General features: G+C 42.8%; 1 protein-coding gene and 1 long non-coding RNA gene across 13 annotated transcripts in view; one reads left to right on the top strand and one right to left on the bottom strand.

Moving 5' to 3' along the window:
* Positions 1-467: 467 nt before the first annotated feature.
* LOC134483613 (uncharacterized) overlaps positions 468-22,770 on the top strand; it is a 23,064-nt gene continuing 761 nt past the window's right edge. For 2 of the 11 annotated variants that reach the window (XR_010060411.1, XR_010060400.1), the window contains exons 1-6: positions 468-861; positions 5,620-5,720; positions 13,666-13,742; positions 20,188-20,341; positions 20,452-20,579; positions 22,282-22,345. This is a non-coding gene — a long non-coding RNA (uncharacterized LOC134483613). The other 9 variants (XR_010060401.1, XR_010060405.1, XR_010060406.1 and 6 more) reach the window with 9 other exon arrangements.
* Positions 9,270-22,770, bottom strand: part of Ces1a (carboxylesterase 1A) — a 26,691-nt gene continuing 13,190 nt past the window's right edge. For both annotated transcript variants that reach the window (NM_001190375.1, XM_039097977.2), the window contains 8 exons: positions 21,618-21,722; positions 20,061-20,099; positions 16,316-16,456; positions 14,536-14,616; positions 14,176-14,323; positions 11,414-11,545; positions 9,939-10,011; positions 9,270-9,651 (listed from right to left, as the gene is read on the bottom strand). In NM_001190375.1, the coding sequence (NP_001177304.1) occupies positions 9,474-9,651; positions 9,939-10,011; positions 11,414-11,545; positions 14,176-14,323; positions 14,536-14,616; positions 16,316-16,456; positions 20,061-20,099; positions 21,618-21,722 (897 nt within the window). In that variant the 3' untranslated portion in view covers positions 9,270-9,473. The remainder of the gene's footprint in view (positions 9,652-9,938; positions 10,012-11,413; positions 11,546-14,175; positions 14,324-14,535; positions 14,617-16,315; positions 16,457-20,060; positions 20,100-21,617; positions 21,723-22,770) is intronic.

The following is a 22,770-nucleotide window of genomic DNA, read 5'->3' as shown; positions in this document are numbered from 1 at the left end:
GCCAGCATCTTTATTTACAATCAGAAATAACTTGGGGGGCAAAGTCACTTGGAGCTGTGTGATAACTCCAGGTCATGGGAGCCCACACTTAGCATTACAATACACAGCAAGACGGACATTCAACATCCACATGCATGCCTGGTGCCCATGGAGGACAGAAGAAGAAGTGGGCTCCCCTTGACAGTTGTGAACTGCCATGTGCATACAAGGAATCAAACTTGGTCCTTTGGAAGAGCAGCCAATGTTCTTAACTGCTGACTCAACTTCCTAGGTCCTTTTGTCATTTGTTTTGATGTGACATAGTCCTTAAACCCACCACAGTTCACTGGTACTGTTTTTGTTTTCCCCTTTAGATAATCAATGAACTCAATTAAAGGAAAAAGTTGCATTTACTTTTAAAAAAATTCTTCTTGTTGCTGTTTGTTTCTGTCCAACCTGGTTAGTTTTTCTTTCTGGCAGCCAGACACCAGCTGGAGGTGTTCGAGAAGCGGGGAGCCTCAGTCGAGAGAATTTCCCCACCAGAATGGCCTGCAGGCAAGCCTGTGGAGAAAGATTCTCCAATAAAGATTGACATGGAAGGGCCAAGCCTAAGGTGGGTGCTTACTTCTTGGGAGGCGGTCCTGAGTTCTACAAGAAAGCAGAGTGACAGAGCCATGGTGAGTAAGCCAGTCAGCAAGCAGAGTTGCTCCCTGGATATGACTCCATTTCCGGCCTTGAGTTCCTGTCTGACTTTCCTGGGTGATGCAATGTGACTTGAGAGTTGTAAACTGAAATAACCTCCCCCTGGCCCTCCACCCCCAGTCACCTTTGATTGCAGAGCTTCAGCACAGTGACAGAAACTAACCGGGACAACCGTGGCAGGTATAAAAATTTTGCTTTGTATTATATTTTCTTTAATATTTCTGCTTGCATGGGCCTGACAATTAGTTCTCTCTCTTGTTTTTCTGCTGTCCTCAAAAACAAAGCAAAGCAAAGCGTTGTGGAGTTAGGATTCCAAGTTGAAGGCCCAGCCCCTCCTGGGTATTGAGTCTTGGTTTTCATGTATGTCAGGTAAACATTCTACCACTGAGTTAGACCCCAGCACTTTGCCTGTTTCTTTGTTTTGAGAGAAGTTGCCCAGGCTTGCCTTCCCCTGCTGCCTCAGCCTCCCCTGGAACTGTTGTTTCAAGCCTGAGCCACCAGGCTTTTCTGTCCTTCCTGAGTCCTCCCATATGGTTTCAACCTCCTTACCTCCACTCACCTGTTTTCCCTCTTTCTGAAAAATACCAAACCAAATCAAATAAAACAAAAGACCAAGAAAACAAAATAAAACAAACAAACAAAAAGCTCAAAATAAAAACAAAAAACCCCAACAATGATAACAATGCCCCATAACAGCATCACCACAACAAAAAATGAACACACACACACACATACACACACATACACACACACATGCACACACATGCACACACACATACACACACATACACACATACAGACACATACACACACAGACACACAGACACACACACAGACACACACATGTACACACACACATACACACACATGCACACACATATACACACATACACATACAGACACACACAGACACACACACACACATACACACATACAGACACATACACACACAGACACACACAGACACACACAGACACACATACACACACACATACACACACATACACACACATACACACACATGCACACACACATGCACACACACATACACACACACAGACACACACACATACACACACATACACACACATACACACATAGACACACACACATACACACATAGACACACACACATACACACACAGACACACACATACACACACATACACATACACACACATACACATACACACAGACACACACACAGACACACACATACACCTAGACACACACACACACACACACACACACACACACACACACACACCATAGCTCTCATTTTGTGCTGGCCAACCATCCCATGAAGTCTGCCCTGGGGTGTAATTGACATATGCAGTGATGCTCCATTGTAGAAAATTAAGTTTACTTCTCCCAGTAAACTGGCTACTCATTGCAATTAGCTTCTAAGTTAGGGGTAGGACTTTTTGCCCACCTCTCCTCTGTGCTAGGATTTCCTCTGGCTTGAAGTAGTGTGGGTGTTGTACAAGTTACCATGGTTTCTCTGAGTTCATGTGCTAAGGCAGTTTAAAAATACATTGGTGGAAGTCAGTTACAAAATAAAGGGACAATCTCAGCGATAGGTCTCAGATATGACCTGACCACATAGAACCTTAGCTTCTTAGCTGGTAGAAACTAGGTTTCTGTTGTTCTATACTAATGGATTTACCCAATGACTACCAAAGACCTTAAGCCACAAATAGAGGCTAACAAATGAATCGGGGAAGTCTAAAGCTTGGCCCCAAATAATTTGGCTATAGACCTGTAACATTCCAACCCTCCACATCACTGAAGTTATAGTCAGTTTATTAGCATCGTAGAAGGCTCAGTGTAAGGTGAGGATTCTTGGGGCTTTTACTCACAATAGTTTCCAATAAAACCTTCCATAAGTAAACTCCAGGAAATAGGTCAGGAAGGAAAGATGATTCCCTTCATTCAGAAACTAATACCAACAATTGACCCAGGGACTCTTGTACAGCTAAAACGCTTTTTGTATGGCAAAGAAGAATCTCTTGAGAAGGAAGTGCACAGAGGAAGTGTGAATTCTTGCCAACTGCAGATCCCGTAGATGACTCATGTCTAGGACACACAAAGAAGTCAAAATAACAAAGAAAGTTTCAAATGACCAGTTTTTAAAAAGGGCTGTGGATCAGAGGAGGGAGTTCTCAAAAGAATTAGAAACGGCCGAGAAATATATTTTTAAAAAAGCACTCAGCATCCTTAGCAGTGAGGGAAGTGTCTACGAAAACTGGTTACGTTGTCTTACCCGAGTTGGAATGGCTAAGATCAAAGGAGAAGCTGACAGCACATGCTGGTGAGAGGGTGGGGAAGGGAAACCCTTGTCCTCTGTTGGTGGGTGGGTGCATACTGGAGCAGCCCCTGTGGAAATCAGTGGAGAATTCTCAAAAATCTAAAAGTAGATTTACCTAATGACATAGCTATACCAACTCTTGGCATGTGTCTGGAGGACTGAGCATTCTACTCCACAGATGCATGCTAAGCCGTGTCCGGTGCTGGCTCTTTCCAGGAAATGGAGACAACCTAAATACCCTTCAGCTGATGAATGGAATGTAGTATAGATCTACAGTGAAATGTTTTCCAACGGTACGGATAATGAAATTTGCAGGCCAGTCAATGGTACAGGAAGATACTGAGGGTAATAATCTAAACTTAAAAAGGCAAAGGTCACATCTTCTCTCTCATTTGTAAGTCCTATCTCCAAGCCTTTAGTTGTGAGTGTATAACCTGGAATAAGTTGGAATAACTGCAGAAGTCAGAAGAGGCAGCAAGAGCCATGGTAGAGAGGTAAGGAGTTCTGTAGAGGGGATAATGAAATAAAGGTTCTCAGAAGGGGAAAGGGGAGAAAATCAAGAGGAGAGGAGGTGACTCAAAGGAAGGAGAGATAAATATCAGTAAGAACTCAAAAAGGCCATAGGGAAACATTATTTTATAACCTTACTTTAATATTTTATGTAATATTTATACATATTAATATGTACATTATACATTATACATATGTAATATTATATGTAATATTTAATACATATTAAGTGGAATCCCATCACACAGGGTGACTATGCTCTTCCTCAAAGCCATAGACTATCTAAACAGTCCTGGTGGCTGAGCATGGGAAGTCTCCCTTGTAGGTGGAAGCCTCAGGAGGATTTTCCAAGAGATTCCTGAAACAACCTAAGCTACCGTCATTGCCTTCATTGCCTCCCAGAAGTTGAAGACTTCTGGAGTATTGAACTAGATCTGACCCCAAAACCTCTTGCCTAGTATCCCCCTAACTCTCAGAGTACTGAAGGATCTGTGAAAGCTGCCAAGGGAGAAAACTAATCAATATTCCTACACAGCTAAAAGTTGGTGAACCACAACAATAGTTGGTCCAGTGAGATTTTCCCTCCAAACACACTATGTCTTGGGAAGCAACCAACAGCTGTCTAATTGGATTTATGGCCCAATCACTAGGCAAGAACTCATGTCTGAGTCTGCAAATGTAGCCAACTGGCAATGGCTGGAGAGGGCGTGGACCCTAGAGAAGCACCCTACTATTACCATTTTCTCCAACTAATATAATTTCTAACTGTATTTTAAATATGTATCCTTATATCTACAGATAAGTATAGCACTCACCCTTTCTCAAAGAAACTTCTTTTTCTACACAGACCTATTAATATTCAAAATTCAGATAAAAATGATTGTGGGGTGTCCAACACAACTAACTGTTGTCACATCAGGGGACATCACAGAAGAGAAGTCAGAGACTACAGGAGTGAGAGGACCAGGGCAGTTTCTGCTAGGCAATGAGTTTTAGACATGAGAGGGAAGCTGAATTCATGAAATCTCAACAATATGGTCACTTAAATGGGGCCTGCATAGTGATAACACCAGTTGGCATACCAAGGTGGATCTTCTAGGGCCCCACTCCTTGATAAAGAGATATAGGTGATCAATGGCTTCTGAGAGAAAGAGAATCAGGGAGAAGGCCCCTGATATGTTACTTAATATCTAATGATAGTCCCCAAACACAGGTATATAAGAATGACACTAAAGGAGAGTAGTAGGTTTTAAGCTATAAATAGAAATATTAATATATACATACATGGTGTCTTAGTTACCCTTACCATTGCCGTTACTGTACTTAGTTACTATTGCTGTGATGAAATTCCCTGACCAAAAGCAAGTTGTGGAGGAAAGAGTTTATTTTGCCTACGATTCCACAACACAGCTCATCATCAAAGGAAGTCAGGACAGGAGCTCAGACAGGGCAGGAACCAGGAGGCAGGAGCTGAAGCAGGAGGCGGCCATGGAGGAATGCTGCTTACTGACTTGTTCCTTATGGCTTATTCAAGCCATAGACTTTCTTATAGAACCCGGTCTAGGGATGGATGATACCACTCACGATGGGCTGGGCCCTCCTCTGTCAATCAATGTGTTACAGGTCTGTCTACAGCGTGATGCTATGGAGTCACTTTCTCTGTTGAGGTTCTCTCCTTTCAAATGACTCAAGCCTGCTAACATGAAGCGAGTCAGCACACATATAATGTAACAATTAGTAAATAAAGAAGTGACAAAAAAATCATGAATTTGAGTAGGAGGGGGTGTGGGAGGAGATAGGGGAGGGAGGGAATACAGTGGAAATGATGCAAATATGTTACTGATGTATGATTTAAAAAAAATAAATAAAAAGAGAAAATTTCCATAATCTCTTCTTTGGTACTCTGCATGTACGGCCCTTTTCCTGGGTTGCTTTCAATATTGTTTGTCCATGGAAGCTTTCCGTATGCTCCTTTGACTCCTCCCACCCCAGGTGGTTGTTCTCATAGTGGTAAGGGTCACTCAGCATTTGCTTTGGTGTTTAATTTGTCTCTTGTTAATGGTGTTTTCTTGCTTTTCTGAGTTCTCAACATTGCATTAAATGCTTTGCATCATTTGTAGGCGTGTGGAATCAGGATCAAACTGTATGAGTGGAAACAGACGTGCCTTCCTTGTGGGAGTACGAAAGTCCTTGCTCTCACAAACAATGCTGGGGAAACCAGGTATGTTAAACACGCAGGGTTGTTTCTTCAAAGGAAAAAATGTAGACCCCATTTCCACTGAGAAGGCTGGGAATGGAGCTGGCTAAGAGCCTAGGAAATCCTTGACCTATCTATAAGACCATGTCATAGCTGGCTTTCCCCCAAGCTCCCCAAAAGCCAAGATCAGAGGTGGCTAACAGTCTAGGTGACCTTTGAGCTATCCATATGGCTAAGGGCTCCTCCAAGCTCCTCCAAGTTCCTCCAAGCAGGACTAGAAGTGTCTAATAGTCCAGATGACCTCTGTGCATTCTGTAGGGCTAGGCACATCTTGCTTCCCCAGGTTCTCACAAATAGTACCAGCGGTGGTTAATAGCCTAGGTGAGGTCTGAGCTATCTGTATGGCTGAGACCACACTAGATCCTCCCCTAGGCCCTTGAGATATCACATGTAGTCTATCTCGACAATCCATCTTCATGAAAGAAGTGACATGTTCTTTGAGAAGAGTGTCTACGTAATTATTCCTCTTTGTGCCCACAGGTTTGTGTTACAACAGGAAATGTTCTCCCAAAATTGTACAGTATTTAAGTATGCCTAAACTAAGCTGCCTAGGATCAGACTCTACAGAACGAACACTCAGCTACTGAATCATGTTGCGTCGGATGTCCCACTTACCTCATACAGACTGTGGGATTGTTACTCTGCAGGCCCTGGTTTGCAGACCCTCCATGACTTCTGCTCACCTTACTTTCTCTCTCTCTCTCTCTCTCTCTCTCTCTCTCTCTCTCTCTCTATCTCTCTCTCTCTGTGTGTGTGTGTGTGTGTGTGTGTGTGTGTGTGTTGTGACTGTACATGTGCATGTGGGCTGTGTGTACTCCATCCCTATTCAGATACACCATCCCTTGGGTATCTGAAACGCATGTTGATTTATACCTTGATTTATATTTTCTAGTGTTGTCCAACGTTCTGCATGTTCTAGCGTACTTGCGTGAGGGCTGGTTTCTGATCCGAAGGGTTTCCTTAATACACTCTTCCACCTCCAACTTCAGGCTGTCCTATGCTTTTGCTTTTCACAGTATCTGCTGACTCAGTGATGGTATCGGGTTTTAGCTGTCTGGTCCAGTTTCAACCTTAGTGGGTCCTTGGAGACAGAATCCTCTCAGAGGTCATACCCTTCCCTAACATTAAAATATCTCTAATGACCTTGACCTAGGACAGCTTCCTATTTCACACTGAGAGGGGAAAAAAATTGCTGTGCTGTTCCCTATGGGGAGGTTAAAGGACTTCTTTAAGAGGGAAGGATCCTCATGGGGTTCATGCCTACACCCTGGAGGCAGGTTTTCTCTAGTTTCTTTCATGAACTTCCACCCAATAAAGGTCTATGGAGAAGAATTTCTGAGGGTGTCAACTCAACCTGGGGTCTGTGGTTCTAAGACATAGTGGTTCCACCCTTTATTCCCATTTTCTGGCATAAAGCTAGACCCATGTATGCTGGCTAGTTTTATGTCAACTCAGTACAAGCTAGAGTAACCTCAATTGAGAAAATATCTCTGTAAGATTTGTCTGTAGGGCATTTTCTTAATTATGAGGGGGGGAGGACCCAGCCTATTGTAGGTGGTGCCATGGGCTGGTGGTCCTGAGTTCTCTAAGAAAGCTGTCTGAGCAAGCCATGGTGAACGAGCCCGTAAGCAGCACCCCTCCATGGCCTCTGCATCAGCCCCTGCCTCCAAGCTCCTGCCCTGTGTGAGATCCTGTCCTGACTCCCTTCAGTGATGGACTGTAGGCGTATAAGCCAAATAAACCCCTTTCTCTCTAATTTGCTTTTTAGTGGTGGCCTTTCACTACAGCAACAGAAACCCCAAGACACTATGTTTTGTATGCTAATGAGTTGACTCACAGACAGAGAGGAGATTAGAGGGTAGGATTTAGGGCCTCATGGCCTAGCCTCCTGGGGGGATAGGGAAGTAGGACTAAAGGTTGAGTTAATCACATATGGGCAGTGAACTCATGACTAACAATGAAGCTTCCAATACCCTGAAAGCCTGTGTTTGAAGAGCTTTGAGATAGCTGAATCTTGAAATTCTATGATTTTTGGGATGTCTGGTTGTTCTGGGATGCATATCAACCCCTTCCGGCTCAAACAAAACAAAACAAAAACAAAGACAAAAACAAAAACAAAAACAAAACAACCAAAAACAAACAAAACAAAACAAAAACAACCAACCTATTTTCAAGTTCCTTTCTGTGTCTAGTTTCAAGTTCCTTTATCTGCATGACCAGGAACTTGTAAAAGAGGTTGTAGTACAACCCTTCGCCTAGCAGGATCAGCCCCACAGTTTACCTTTACATTTAGGTTTACATGTAAAATGTTCCACCTGCCCTCCAAAGTGTCTGCCCTCCTTTTGACGTCTGGTTAATCACCGAGCCTGCATCTTCAGCTCTTCAGTGCAGGAAGTTACAGTTTGGATGATAACACTGCTTTCCTTGCTGTTCGGATAGAGGGAGGCTCCATGGAGACTATATGTCCCAGGGAATCCTGAAGTCTCTCCTCTGATTTCATTTTGGAATTATACTTTAGGAATTTAGTGCAGTGGTCCATGCTTGCTTTGAGATACAGAAGGGTTCAGAACAGTTGTACAGGAAATAGCCTCAAGGGCAATGTTCAGGAAGGGATTGAGGAGCTATGGAAAGATCAGCAAACTGGTGCACAAGTTTATCTTCCTCTTCTTATACAGGAGGTTAGCTCTGGCAGTGTCCTCAAAATAATCCATAAAGAACCATAAGTGGGTCTTCTCAAGACCCTGAAACATGTTATAAGAGCAACAGTGGAGTTTAACTCCTTCAGAACAGACCGTCTCAGGGTATCCCAAAACTAGAATATGAAGAACAGTATGTGGTAGTTGTCTTAAGCTGAATCAGGGACCTCCTCCCTAGGGCACCATGGCCTGAACACTGTTACCCTTACTCTAGTGAAGTCTAAGTCCCCATCCATGTTCTTCCATTTTTTATAATTACACATAACTCTTTGAATCCTGGTAAAATCTAATTCTAAGAAGAGAACGCCTCCTTCGTGGAAGCGTCCACCCCGAAGGAGGCAAGAGGGAGAGGAAGTGAGTAGAAGAGAAATATAAGGCCCATGTTTGCTGGGATTGGGCCATTGCTACTCAGCACAGCTGATTTCTCTTGTTTCTTTGCTTGCTGTGGTTAAACTCTTGACTCCTTGATCTACACTTGTGTCCTGCCTGAATTATTATTATTATTATTATTATTATTATTATTATTATTATTATTATTATTATATTTATTTTTAGGAACACAAGAATAGAGATTGCTGCGGGGGTCAAGACTAGAGGAAACAGAGCTTCCCAGAACACTTAACATGTACATTGTTATGCTGTAATGACCCCAGCTTCCCATGTTCCAGTGTTGAGCATGGCTCAGATACATCCAAAGTCCCCATTAGTACCTCTGAGCATGCTGGGATTTAGCACATATACAGGCCAAGCAATTCCCACAGGGTTACCTCTCTCTGGGCAGGAAGGGCTAATCTGTAGTTCAAAACACAGACATCGATTTGGTTCCCCTCGAAGATTTTTATTTTATTTATTTTACAAACTGAAACCACAGTTACAAACATTTCTCTTCACTGGCTTCTGCCCACTTCCAACACAGTTCTTCAGCCTGTGTGATAAGAAAGCTCTCTGGGCTACAGACACCTTCTGGGGAACAGCATTGACCAGGTTGTTAATGGCTTCCAGGGTTGTGCTGCCTTCGACTTCATTTCTGAGTGTCTTCCTCGGTTGCTTCCTCCACCTCCATACCCCGGAGGCCAGTCCAGAAAGCTACTTCTTTGTATTTGAGCTTCTGAGCTTGCTGGATGGTGGTCCCAATCTGAAGGTAACTCTCTTTCTCATCATACTCTGGCCAGTGTGGCAGTCCCTCCCCATTTGGGTTCCTGAGAATGGAATCAGATAGAGCTTTTTAAGGCTGCTCTGTGGTCCTCAGGTTTCTTTGAGGGTTTTAGGAATTCCTTGCCGTATACATTGCCAAGAGGCTGCACAGCCCCTGAAACACACACTTTCTGCAGGGCAGCCTGCCCAGTTTTAGAGAGTTTTCATTGTTAGAACACTACAGCCATTGCTTTGGTCACTTAGACTTTAGAAACTGTCCCTTCCTATCAGGAGTGTCCCCAGCACCCCACATTGCCCACCAAACCTGCTCTGTCTTTTTCACCAGGCTCACCCATTCCGAGCAAAATTGCCCCAAAACTTCATCATCATGGTGCTGAGATTGATCTCCTCCTCGGAGGCGCCCTCTGTGGGGAAGAAGACAAGAGTCTACTGTTCATGGTGTGGTTCATGGGTGGTAGCATCAGACAAGGCAGTCTTTACCACATACCATCTACCTGCTGAGTGGGAATCGGCATTTGTAAAAGAGTTAGGCTGAGTGTTCCCTTTAAGCTTGAACTGTCTAGAACTCACAAATGGGCACATAGTTTGCCCATGTCTTTGTTTCTCACGGTCATCTGCTCCTTCCTCTTTAGCTAATGCCACAATGCCAAACCCCAGAGTTTTCTCTGCCTCATGAATGCTGATTTTGGATCTTCTCTCATTCTTTCATTTTCATAGATTCTGAAATATACCAGAACTCTTAGTGCTCTAAGGGTTCACCTAAGTGGGAGGCACTCAGAGATACCGGTAATATATATAAATAAACATATTATATATAATATAATAATATATATAAAAAATATAAATAACCATGATATGGGTCACAGGTTACCTACACATGTGGAGAGTCATGATGCTGAAGATATTTGTGAGAAGCCTTTTAAAAATTATGTTATTATATATTAAATATATATTTAATATCTGTTAAATGTGTAACATATTTGATACATAACAAATGCACAATATATGATTATACTTAATATATTATATAGACATATAATATATTAAAATATAATTATATATTATATAAAATTTTGATATATAGACAGAGATATGGGAATATTAGACCCCACTCAAGCTTAACACCAAAGCTAATTGTGTCTTCTCTCACATTCTGTATGCTGCTGGAATTAGAAATTCAAACAGTGGTATTCTTGCATGAGGCAGAGCCCTGTAGGTAACCTGTCGCTTGTCTTAGTGACATCATGAGTCAGAATCACTACTCTGGTTAGGGTACAGCTTCCTTTATGCCTGTTAGAGGAGGGAAAGCAACAGAGATTGCTTAATAGAACTCTGTCTTTGTTGTAGTTTGGATGTGAAATGTCCCCAGTATGCTTGTCCCCAGTATGAGATACTAGGTATCTAACCAGTGGTCCTGTTTGGAAGGCTGTGGAACTTTTAGGAGGCTAGAGACGTGTAGGGAGCAGGTGACTGTGGGTGAGTCTTGAGTCTTATACCCTAGAACCACTTCCTAGTCGCTCTCTGATTCCTAACTGCTAGTGCAGTGTTACCAGACAACCTAATGGCCCTGCCACCATGATTCCCTCACTGTAGAAGATGGTGGCCCTGGGAAACTGTGAATGCATACCAACCCTTTCTTCTTAAGTTGCCTTGGGCAGATATTTTGACACAGAAATGTATAAAATAACTAACATGGTACTGTTAGGAAACTAGGATTAGGAGGAGAGATATTTACTTACGGCCACTAAACAAGGACCAGACCCCAAGGCTCTTAACTTGAAGTTCAAGCAAACAGTAAGCCACTACCTTTTAAAAATGGTGTCCCCCAAACGGAGTAAACTTCATCTCCATGGTCTGCGATCACCGTCTTGGGTCTCATGTCCGACACGAAGCTTGGGTGATATTTAAACTCGTACACGTAGGTGGTGGCTCTGGCATCTGAAAAGACATGGATTCAAGTATGTACATTAGCAGATACACATGGGGTGGGGAGGCCCTGAACATTCACAGCTGGGGGGGGGACAGAGAGACCTAGGGACTTGCTTGGTGCTTGGAGCTGCTGTTGGTGGATCTGGGATTTAAACAAGTTTTGTTGTTGTTGCTGTTGTTTTGTTTTACTGATTACCCAAGCTCCCTGCCTGAGCATTAACTGTAAGTCTAGGAAGAGCATAAGCAGTCTGCCTTTTAGGCTTCGTGAGACCATGAAACTTGAGGTACTTATTGGAGTCTTGCTTGAATGAGTGTTAAAACCATCAGGCATGAAGGGAGGGTGAGTTTGCCTCTCTTCTCCTGTCCTTTGTCTTCCTGTCTCCCGTGCGTCATTGCTCCCTCCCATTGGATCATGGCATCAACTAATACTTTGCTTATGTTCTAAGCCTTGCATCCCAGGGAGACCGCAGTACCAGTGGTCAGAGGGCAGCATAGATGCCAGCAGAGAGTGCCTCTGAATAGAAGGCTACAGCCTTGCATCAGAGTGGTGAAAATGTTGACATTTCTCCCCCCTGCTTGCATACTGTAAGAATCTTGAAAAACATAGAAAAAGGAAAAATATTCCCCATGATCCCACCACCAAGACAGTCTCTTGATGTTTTAGCATATATCCTTTTCTATATAAACTGAGATAAGAGTATTATCCAAGACATCTTGGAACGCACTGTAATCATTTTTATGTTATTAAATATTCATCAATAATATGATATGACAATTATGACACCTCAGCATGAGGACATGGAGTTGGCTTTAGTAAATTGCCTTCTTAGCCACTACCACTGTCCTATGGTTTAGTCAGAATTGGTGTTTTGAACAAGTATCCATCTGCGGCCCTGTGATCCACTTATTAAGTAGCCATTGTAAGCTGATGAACAATTTCCTGTCAAAAGAGTAACCTATGAGAGGGAAAAGACTAAAGCAGGAACCACAAGCCCCAGCCTAGAGAAGAGAACATTTCCTTTAGTCAGTGCATCTAGTTTGAAACCTCTTGCTTCAGACCACTGAGATGAGATCAGTACAATTTGTACAATTATAAAAACCAGTCATCAGTAGAAAGTGGGGCATAGACACTTGGGTAACAGTAGTCAGGAAGAAAGGGTCCTGGGAGGCTCTACAAGTGGCAGAGCCTGGAAGAACACGTAACATGTTTAGGTGTGTCCAGGCTTTCATCACAGCCTACCTTATCGACACAGCCTTGGGGTAACATTGGAAAGTCCCAGAGAAGACCCTCTTCAGCCCTCAAAGCATTCACACTTTTATGTACTGAGCTGGACAAAGGCCAGGTGTGGATAACAGTGGTCTCCTGGTCCCCTTTCTCTGAGACTTGGGTCCTGTGTAGTTTTTAATCCTGTGTGACTTGTTCTACTTTTCCTCCAGCCCTAGTACTTTAAACAAGCTGCCTTATAGCACCCTCTGACCCCGAGCAGGTTCTCAGAAAGTTCCTTCAGCCATCATTTTGAGTGGGTAGTGGGTTAAGGACTACTAGAAAACCATAAAGAATTATGTCTGGGTGTGAGCAGGTTCTTTAGGGGAGACTGGAATATGACTGGTACACTAAAGGGGGAAAGTCTACTCTCAGTATGGATAGGTGTCATCTGACCTGCTGGCCATCACAGAGAAGAGAACGTGATGTCCTCTCTCCTGCAGCTTCTTTTTCTGACCTTGAATTCCTGCCCAGGACTCCAGGATGTTCACATCTGGACTTTCAGATTTCTACCAAGGTTCCCCAAGGATCTCTAGCTGCTGGGATTAGACTCAAAAGCACCATTAGCTTCTCAGGCACTGAGACCTCCAATCCCGTAGTCATTTTACCAGAACCCCAGGGTCTCCAAATTGTTTCCGACCCCAGAATTCTTGGCCTTAATAATCCCATAAATTAATTCCCTCTTATCTATCTGACTGTCTGCCTGACGATCAGTTATTTATCTCCTACTGCTTAAGACCTGGGCAGACCCTGCCAAACTTGCCAAGTATTTGTATTTTATCGCTATATACACCAGCGTGAGTTCAAATCAGGAGACTCTAGCAGATGCCACTGTTCCTCACACATACTCCTTGTTTACATACAGGTCAGCCCCAGTACCTGGAGCTCTTTGGCTGAGGCTTGGCTCACTGCTACAAGTTGCCTTGTCCATGTGTACAACAGGTTAGTGAATCAAGGAATGAACTCACTGAAACAGTGTTCAACTAATGGCAAGTGTGTGCTGATGGGTATGCCTACTTCCTTTGTGACTCAAATGGGATAATCCTGAGGTTTGTCTTCTCATAACTCTAAGAACTCCCTGGCAACTCCCTCCATCTACAGTAGGTGAATTTTTGATAGTGAATCACTGACTGGTCTCTTTCCAATATTATATCCTCATATCCCTATGAGTGTTTAATGCAATTAACTCCCAAATTGACTACTTATATTTGTGCCTAGGCATAGAGATTCATATAAAACAGAAATAATGTAGAATATATGCCATGCCACCTCTGGACCATAGAAAACGAGCCTTCGAGTCCTGATCCTCATCAGTTCCCACATTTGACTGTACTGGGAGTGAGAGTCCCTCTGTTGTCTAGCTCCCAGAACTCACCTCTGTGATACCGAGCCACAATCACAGATGGCACAGCAAATAAGACATCTCCCATCATGTCTAAAAAGAGGTCTTTCTTTTTGTCAGGGCAGTCTGATCCTCCCAAATACTTCTCAGTGGCCACTGGAGTCAGTTCCTTAGAGATGTTCTGAAATCAGTCAAGAATGAGCAATGCATGTTTTTCAGCCCACTGAGAAGACTCTGATTAACTATGACCATCGTCAGTGCCATGCTAATACTTACTGTAGGGTGAGAACTCCAGGTTCTAGTTCCCTCATATGATACCATTTAATGTGTGACTCAGGGTGAGGCCTAAGCCCTTCCTTGAATCTTGACCTCCCAGATCCCACTGATACTTACAGTAAGTGGGTAGGACTTCCACAGGAGGGATGTGGCTGTCTTCTGGTCCAGTTTGCTTTCAGAGAGTGGATAGCCCATCATCTGTTAAAGAAGAGTTAATCATTTGTCAATTGTTGGGAATTAATGGTAATACCCAAACCAGCTAACCAGTCAACCAGACTGAAGTGGAATAGAGGTGTTTGTAGGCCTTGATGTGCATGAGTTCTGGTGAATTAGGCAATAGTAGTTAACTTGATAGATTTATCCAAAAACTGAAAGAATACAAGAGATTTAAACCATGTTTAGCAGAAGCTGACTCTGTGTCTGAGTGTATATTTGTGTGTAGTGTGTAGATGTATATGTAAGTGTACATGTATTTGTAAGTACGTGTGAGCATATGTTTGTCTATAAAGCTGGAATACACACAAGATCCTCCAGAAAGTGAGAGAAAATCAAAAGCAGGTATTTAGAAGCCAAGAATGAGTAGATAGAGATCACAAGACATCCCACTATTAAATCACGCGTCAGAAGAATCCACCAGCAACCATCATGCTGTGTCATTTGATAATCTCTGAAATATTTCTATATTGAGAGCTGTAGAATGCCTATTATGTGGTGATGTGTGCAAACCTCTGCAGTCAGAGGTAATCCAACATCAGCATAGTTGTAGAAGTATGACTCATCCCCTGCCATGCTTACTTGGAAAGCTCAATGTTGCCAGGAGAAAGGCTGAGGTTGAGCAGACTGGCCCTGACCTCTGTTAAAGCAGCTACTATAGAATGTTTGCAGTTACCAATCTTTAAGATGCCCCTTGAGCTATTAATGTCTCAATCAGAACAATTTCCTCAAGGACCAGAGGGCAATTTTCTCTAATTTTTGAAGCTTCTTTGAAGTGAAGCAAATAAACAAACAAACAAAAACAAAAACAAAAACAAAACAATGAAAAAAAGCAAACATTTGGGGATATTGTTCTGGTTTTCTCTTCTAGTCTATGGAAGGAAAAGTCCCTAATTTGGATAAAGGCTCAACTTTAACTTACAGATCTGAATCCTTCCACAAAGGGAAGGATATTTCTTCCGCAGATGAATGTGGACCAACAATTCTGTGTCTGGCCACACACACTCACCCATCCTAGCATGCTGGCTCTTAGATAACATCACAGCATTGAAATCTCTCTCAATATTGGTGGCAGGGATCTGAGTTAATTTTGTAGTCTTCTCCAATGCAGTCTTGCTACTAAATGAACAGCAACATTCTACTTGAACATGTATTTTTCATTGTTTAGTTTTAGTACAAGAAACCCCCATTTTCCTGTTGGATGCCAATTTTCATTTAAGTGCAACCAATCTTCTCTAGTATTTGTAATGAAACAACTTAGAGTGTTTGTGGAGATCAATGGGGAATATGAGTCCAATTCCAAGTTGGAAGCCGCTGTGTCTCCACCTGACTCCTGAACTTCCAGCTCCCTCTCCTTTCTGGGTATCCTTAGTTATTCCATCCGGAATTTTTCCATCTCTTCCTGGCTTTTGGGCTAACAAGAACAGTTGGGAGTTATCATCAGTACAGACATCTTACTTGGAGCTTGTCAAGATTTTCTAGAGAAAAGCAAAGAATGCGGAGAGAGGAGCTCCTAGGACTGCACATCCCAGGGCACAACTGGACCATCTTGGAGTCTGTTTCCATGGAGATGTCTACTTGTGGGAACAATGGGAACAGGTCTGGTGGATTCAAACGGAAGAAAGAAGTCCTGCAGATAAAGATGGGTTCTGGGGTTAGGGTTATGAGATCACTATTTTCTCACCGTTGGAATAAACCAGCCAAACTCTTGCTTGTTGATGCCCACGATGTAGGGGACAGTGTTGAAGTTCTTCTCAGATAGAATCTCTTCAGGCGCCTTTGGCAGGAGTACCCCATCAATCACAGTTGTCAGGAAAGGGTAGCTCTGGGGAACAAAGCAGCCTGTGGTTATTTATTCCATAGAACCCGTGTCTCCTTTGTTGTCTTTTTTGGTGATGAAACCCACACTTTCAAACTAACATGAGTCTGAACAACGACCACAGAGGTTTAAGGCCATTAAAGTGACTAAGTTTCTGCAAGAGGATAGAACTATGACATGTGGGTATCACCAGTAAGAAGGTGAGAGGGTGGTACATTCTGTAATATTTGTGTGTGTGTGTGTGTGTGTGTGTGTGTGTGTGTGTGTATATATATATATATATATATATATATATATATATATATATATATATATATCTTAATCAAAGTTCCATAGAGATAGAATCCAAGTTGAAACATGAAATTAATGCATTTTAAAAAAGATTTACTTTAACTTTAATTATGTGCATATGACTGTGGGGGCATGTGCCCACAAAGGCCAGAAGACTCATTCCTGCCCTGGAGATGGAGTTATTGGTGGTTGTGAACCAACATTGGCCCTAAGAACCAAACTCAGGCCCCTTGCAACAGTTGCAAGTGCTCTTAATCTCTAAGCCACTTTTTTTTAAGCTCCCTCACTTGATGGTTGATAACATCTAATACATAACATTTTGACTATAACTTCCATAGAAGCCCATTTGGGGAATTTTCTGCTGACCATGGAGCACTGTGCCATTTAAAAGAAGTGGATCGCTTTGCACTGGGTGCTGGAAGAAAGGCTTAACGTTTTCCTGAAGCCAAGAAACATGAACATAGATTTCTCTGGCTTCCTTTTCACAGCTATATTGTCTACCGCACATTTTAAATATCTTTTTCATGTTATGAACTCATAGATTTAGCTTCTTTTTCCTCTTTCTGTAGCCTCATCAGACGTTAAATGTGTCATGTTAATACCTCACATGTAGACAAGGCTCTCCTTACGGACCTAATAATGTACTGTTGACATTGTCACCAAACCCATACCCCATAATTCTGTAACTGAAACCTGAACTAACCTCATCTGACACCTTTTTCATAAAGTATATCACAACATCTGTGTGTTTAGCTGCAGTAGCCTCTTCCCTATGCCCTGGAGCCCTTTAAAAGAAGAAATCAGTAGAACCATCAAAGTATGGGAACTAATACAGTAAGGCAAAGGAGAAGGCACACTCCCTTGGGAGGTACATGGAGCACTCCTTTGATTCAAGATGGAAATTTGGGTCTCATGTGACTCAGACATTCAAGGCTCTGCCTGGGATCAGACACATGTGCTTTGAGTTTGTCTGAGGACTTAGAAACTCATTTTTACAAATAGCTCAACTCACAGGCATATAATCTGTCCTTTATATAGACCAACTTAATCCATCTGTCTCTATATAAATATGAGCTCTCCCTGATGACCAGAGCCCCTCACCCCCAAGATAATTGCTGAGAGCCACAGAAACTGGAATTGACTATACCACATTGATAGACATCTTGATTTTATATTTTACCTTTGATTAAAAAAATATTTACAAGATTAAGTGAAGCCTGGTGGAACCAGCTAGGAAGCTGTTTGTGGGTTTGGTTAAACATGAGATCTAGAACTCTGGTCTGTTTAGAACTTGTGTTTTGGAGTCAGGCTACTTGGGTCTGAAACTTGGCTCTACTCTTTCCTAATTGTTCCCTGGGAACAGTAAAGTACTTGTGTATGCTACAGTTTTCTCATCTGTGGACCCATTTAAAGTACACAATTGAACATGGGCAGTGTTCTGCACAATACTTATACTGGGAAAGGCTCAATAATATAGATATTATTTTCATTGGCAGAGTTGTTTTATCAACTGGGTCACTGTGACACTATTTTTGTGCCATCTTGCTAATTACATGTTCCATGTACATTTCTTTCTTTGAAGAACAGAGGGTTGGAAGCTCACTAAACTGAAGATTATGGCTTCAAGGACATAGGTCCTTGAATGAATGATGAATCAGCGACTGGCTAGCTCTTGCTGGATGAAGTTCAATGAAACAAAGCAGACCTACCCAAAAGGTCCAGAATGCTAATCTATGCTAACTAACACTAGTGAGCAGGTTCTGGGTGCCACTATTGCTGCCTTAGTAAACATGTAGAGTACAGAGAGGGTTGATGAGAGAGGCTGCACTGGAATAAAAAAAAATCTGTACAGAGCAAGCATGTTTGACCTTGACAGTGGTCTTTAGGAATGAAGGATGTTGCCCAGTAAAGAAGGGTTGGGATTTCCCAACAGTGGGCAAGGCATGTAGAAACAGATAAAGGTACTACTTTGCAGGGTGATCCCCAGGAATGCCAAGAAGCTTGGGGTATGCCCAGATGAGAACATTAGAGAGAGGATACGGAGCAGATCACATTTTCTGCATAATATCTGGCATGCAACAAGCACTCAGATATGTTTTGAGTGTGGTTGTTTTTAGTGGAGGCAGGGAGATTTGTGCTAGAAACAAAGTCTGGTTTTGAGAAAGGAGGTAGCACACTTCGACTTGTGTGGTGAATCTGATGATCCCATGACTTGGGGTAGGAAAAGAAGTAGATATAGAAAATAGAAAAAAGTCAAGAAGACAGGCAGTGAGGGTCCCTTAGAGGGGCCATCAGCAACAGTAGGGACTACTAGTGACAGCCATGGGCCTCAAGGATGCCGGTGGCTGTACTATGACATCCAGGTTCATTGCTCCTGGACAGATGGGAGGGAATTCTTTCCTCTTCTCATTATCTCAGTCTGTATCTTCCTCCAGCAGATCCTGTCAATTATCCCTACAAATAGGTCCAGCCACAAACTGCTTTTTTTTGCCACCCTTCTGCTGAGGCCTTAGTATAATTTGCCAGAATCTCTTTCCCAGAATGTAGCACTCCCCACCCTCATCCCTGTTGATCTCTATTCCTGCCTAGTCCCTTACTTACTTTCTCTTTTTATTTCATAATCAGTGGATCCTGGTAAAAACTAAGTTCATACCACCCTACTTTATTTTTCCTGATGCACACATTCCTCCCCTTGGAATGGGAAGTCTCCGAAGGTCCACAGTCCTATGTCTCACTGCTCCAGTTGCAAAGTTGGCTCTGGCCTCACTGTAAAACCTTGAATGATTGAAAGAACCTCAAACCATCCCCACAAGAGGATCCATGAATTGCTAGGGCACCCAGGGAGAGAGCATAGAACAGGATATTTGACATTTGCACAGCACAGGTCAAGGGGCATTGCTGGAAGGTGGGAAGGCAGGAATGGAGCTGGAGATCTTAGTTGGAGTTTCCGCTGAGTGTATCAGTCCTGAGCTTCTCAAAGAAGGCTCCTAAGATCCTTACCTAAGCACCTTCACCCCTCCCACTGAAGGTTCTAGTCTAGTCTCCTCCTACAGGGTCATACTGTGAGCAGGAGATGTAAATGAGAAGGAAATACCTGAGCCCAGGAGGCTGAGGTACTCATTAGTCACCCTGTACTGTGACACACAGCTCTGCCTGTGGTTTTCCTGGCTTTGTTATTCTGGCCAGGGACTCTGGGCCTCTGAAACACGCACGCAGAGAGTAACTTGTAATTTATAAGAATAATTCTTTGCTCCATAGTTAATTGAAGCTTAAAGGTGTTAAGACTCAGTGCATACAAGGGAAAAGCAAAGGTGCTTACCTCTCTGGGGTCTCCATGCAAATCAAGAGCAAAGAATTTCTGTGAAGACAAAGGCAGAAGGTATGGTGAACAAGAGTCGGTACAAAGGCTGACCTTTAGCTAAACCCCTGAGTTGTCTGGTTCTCAGTTCTCGTTCCTGCTTGACTGGGCCCAGTGTGGGAAGACCTGAGCTCAACTGGGCATGAAGAGATGACTGTGGAGTAAGACAAAGATGGATACGCACAAGCAAGGAGACAGACCCTGGACCAGAGTGAGGAGTCCCTGTCTCTGGAGATGACACAGTTAGTGTGCCCACCTTCCCTTATATGCTTTTTTATTTCTGTATTACAAGAAAAATCACTGAAGTGATTGTCTCCAAGTTTTAGAAACCGACCATGTTTTGTTCCAACAGCTTGATCATTTTATGGGAACCTGATATCCTGGCGCCAACAGGCAGTGCCCAGCACTAATGGGATATTACAGCGTCCAGAGTTGTCCTCAGCGGCTAGCACGGAGAAAGGATGAAGGCAAGAGCAAGAAGTAGGGTATTCAAAGTTTTAAGTTTCTCTGACCTCTCACTCCCATCTTCCCAATGAAGGAAGTAGGCAAAATGGCCCTAGATGTTGTGTTTTCTGGGTGTTTGCTGACAGGCTTCCCTGTGGTAATAGAACATCGTGGTTCTCCATCCTCTTTCATTCAAACATTTCTGCTGGGTGTAATGAATGCACAGTCTAACTTCTTACCTCATCTGGGTAGACATCTGAATGGATGGCTGATCATATAGTATGATGGTCATATTGGTGAATTGGATGACTTAATGCATAATAATGAGCAGGTAACAATAATATACCCTTATTTGGTTGGAATGGATGGTGGGGTGTAAATAAACAGTAGCTGGATGATACATAGGTATTAAAATGGTTAATTAGGGTAAATGAAGCAATATAGATGGACTGGTATTACATTTGCGGAAGTACATCATGCTTAAATAAGTATATGAGTGGTTGGATAAAGGTATGATGGATGGATAGATGAAGGAATGGATGAATGTGTGGTTATCCTAAAATCAGACTACTACTACTTATAATGATAGTTTCTTGCTTTTCATTGTTAATTACATATCTGTACTCTTGATTCTTCCTGATTCAAAACTCATAGAGAGAGTAAGGGAAAGATTGAAACTAGAAAAAATACTTACAAAGCTCTATTTCATAAAGTCAATTAATCAACTGTTAGACAAATTATAACACTTCTGAAAACCTTCATGCTTAGTATTTCCAGCCCTAAATTTTAGGATGGTTGTCACTTCTGTGAATAGAGAATGCTTAACTTGTTACAATACATTCCCCTATTACAATAGCAAAACCATAGTTTTGGTAACTCTTGGATATTGTTATGCATTTTTCAACATAATATTTTTGAATGCTTTGGTCATTTGAATCATTTCACAGTAAAAACATCTAACTTGTATCAGAGGGCCGACACTGTCCCTGAAAGGACCCCGCGTAGTTGTTCAGAACATGAGGAGCACTGCACCTAGGGCAGAAGTCTGGGGAGCACTGGCTTTGCCACACCTACCATCTTCAGGGTTGTAGCCAAGAGTTCCTCCTCTGTCTTCTCACGTAGACAGCGAACTATATCGGCTGATGTAGTGGCCGCACACCCTGTGGCAATGGCAACTTGCTGCAGGGATCACAGGGGACAGCAGAGATCAGTGGCACTGTCTTGTCCCTCCACGAACACACGGGCAGGCTTTCTATCTCAAGCCTGGTTCTGGGATGTGATCTTAGAAAGTGCCCTAGACCAGCAGGTGAAGGTTGGGGACTGAGGAGTGTGGCCCTTGTTCCTGATTAGACTGTGACACGAGTCACTTATACATTTATGTCTTAGCCGCCATTTCTCTGATAACGTGGGCATGGTTGTCTAAAGACCACTGTTTTGAGAACAACAGTGCTCAACAGTGGTTAGAGGCACAGAATCCCAGATTCTACCTTTTGGTTTCATAACTGTCAAAGAAAATATACTGCTCTGCCACCCCGTAAACCATAGAACAAACTTACCTCTTTCTTGAACCTAGAGAATGTTTGTAATCTCGGGGACAGATGTGGTACCCATGTGGACTGGAAGCAAACTGACTGGAGGGGGAGGCGTAGGGGGATGATGCTAATGATGGTATGCCCATTCTCTGTCCATTCTGTCTGCTCTGGCCATACCAGCTTTCCCTCATTCTTTTCCCTTGCAGGATTCCTCTTTGCACAGGACATTTGCACATGCTGTTTCTTCTTGGGATACCCTCTGCTCACCAGGTAAATATGTCATTTCTTTCTGATTCTTACTTATTGGTTATGTCCTCACTAACAGTTCCTTTTGGATTCTTGTGATTTCATCAGATTTGGTCATTCTCTTTCCTTCATGCATTTCTTATTGTTGAAATCTTACCATTGATCACACGATTAAAAAATCAATCTCCTTTACTAGAATGGGTGCTTTCTAGGTTGCAAGGTTACTAGGGCCTCTGGGAGGAATCATCCCAGATCCATAGCCTGCAAACCGTGCACTGGACCTCCAATTCTGACAAATATGTAATTATAGGCCAATGATCTCTGTCCAGCCTAGCCTGTCTTGCTACACTTGGAACAGTGTGCTCAGTGGACACTGCAGTTAACTGACAATCCATTGTCTCAAGCTTGGGTCTCAGCTTGGCCCTGCTCACTTTGCAACCTCAGTAAAT

Source organism: Rattus norvegicus, chromosome 19, assembly GCF_036323735.1.
Source record: "Rattus norvegicus strain BN/NHsdMcwi chromosome 19, GRCr8, whole genome shotgun sequence".
NCBI lineage: Eukaryota > Metazoa > Chordata > Mammalia > Rodentia > Muridae > Rattus > Rattus norvegicus.
This window is presented reverse-complemented; position numbering and strand designations above follow the sequence as displayed.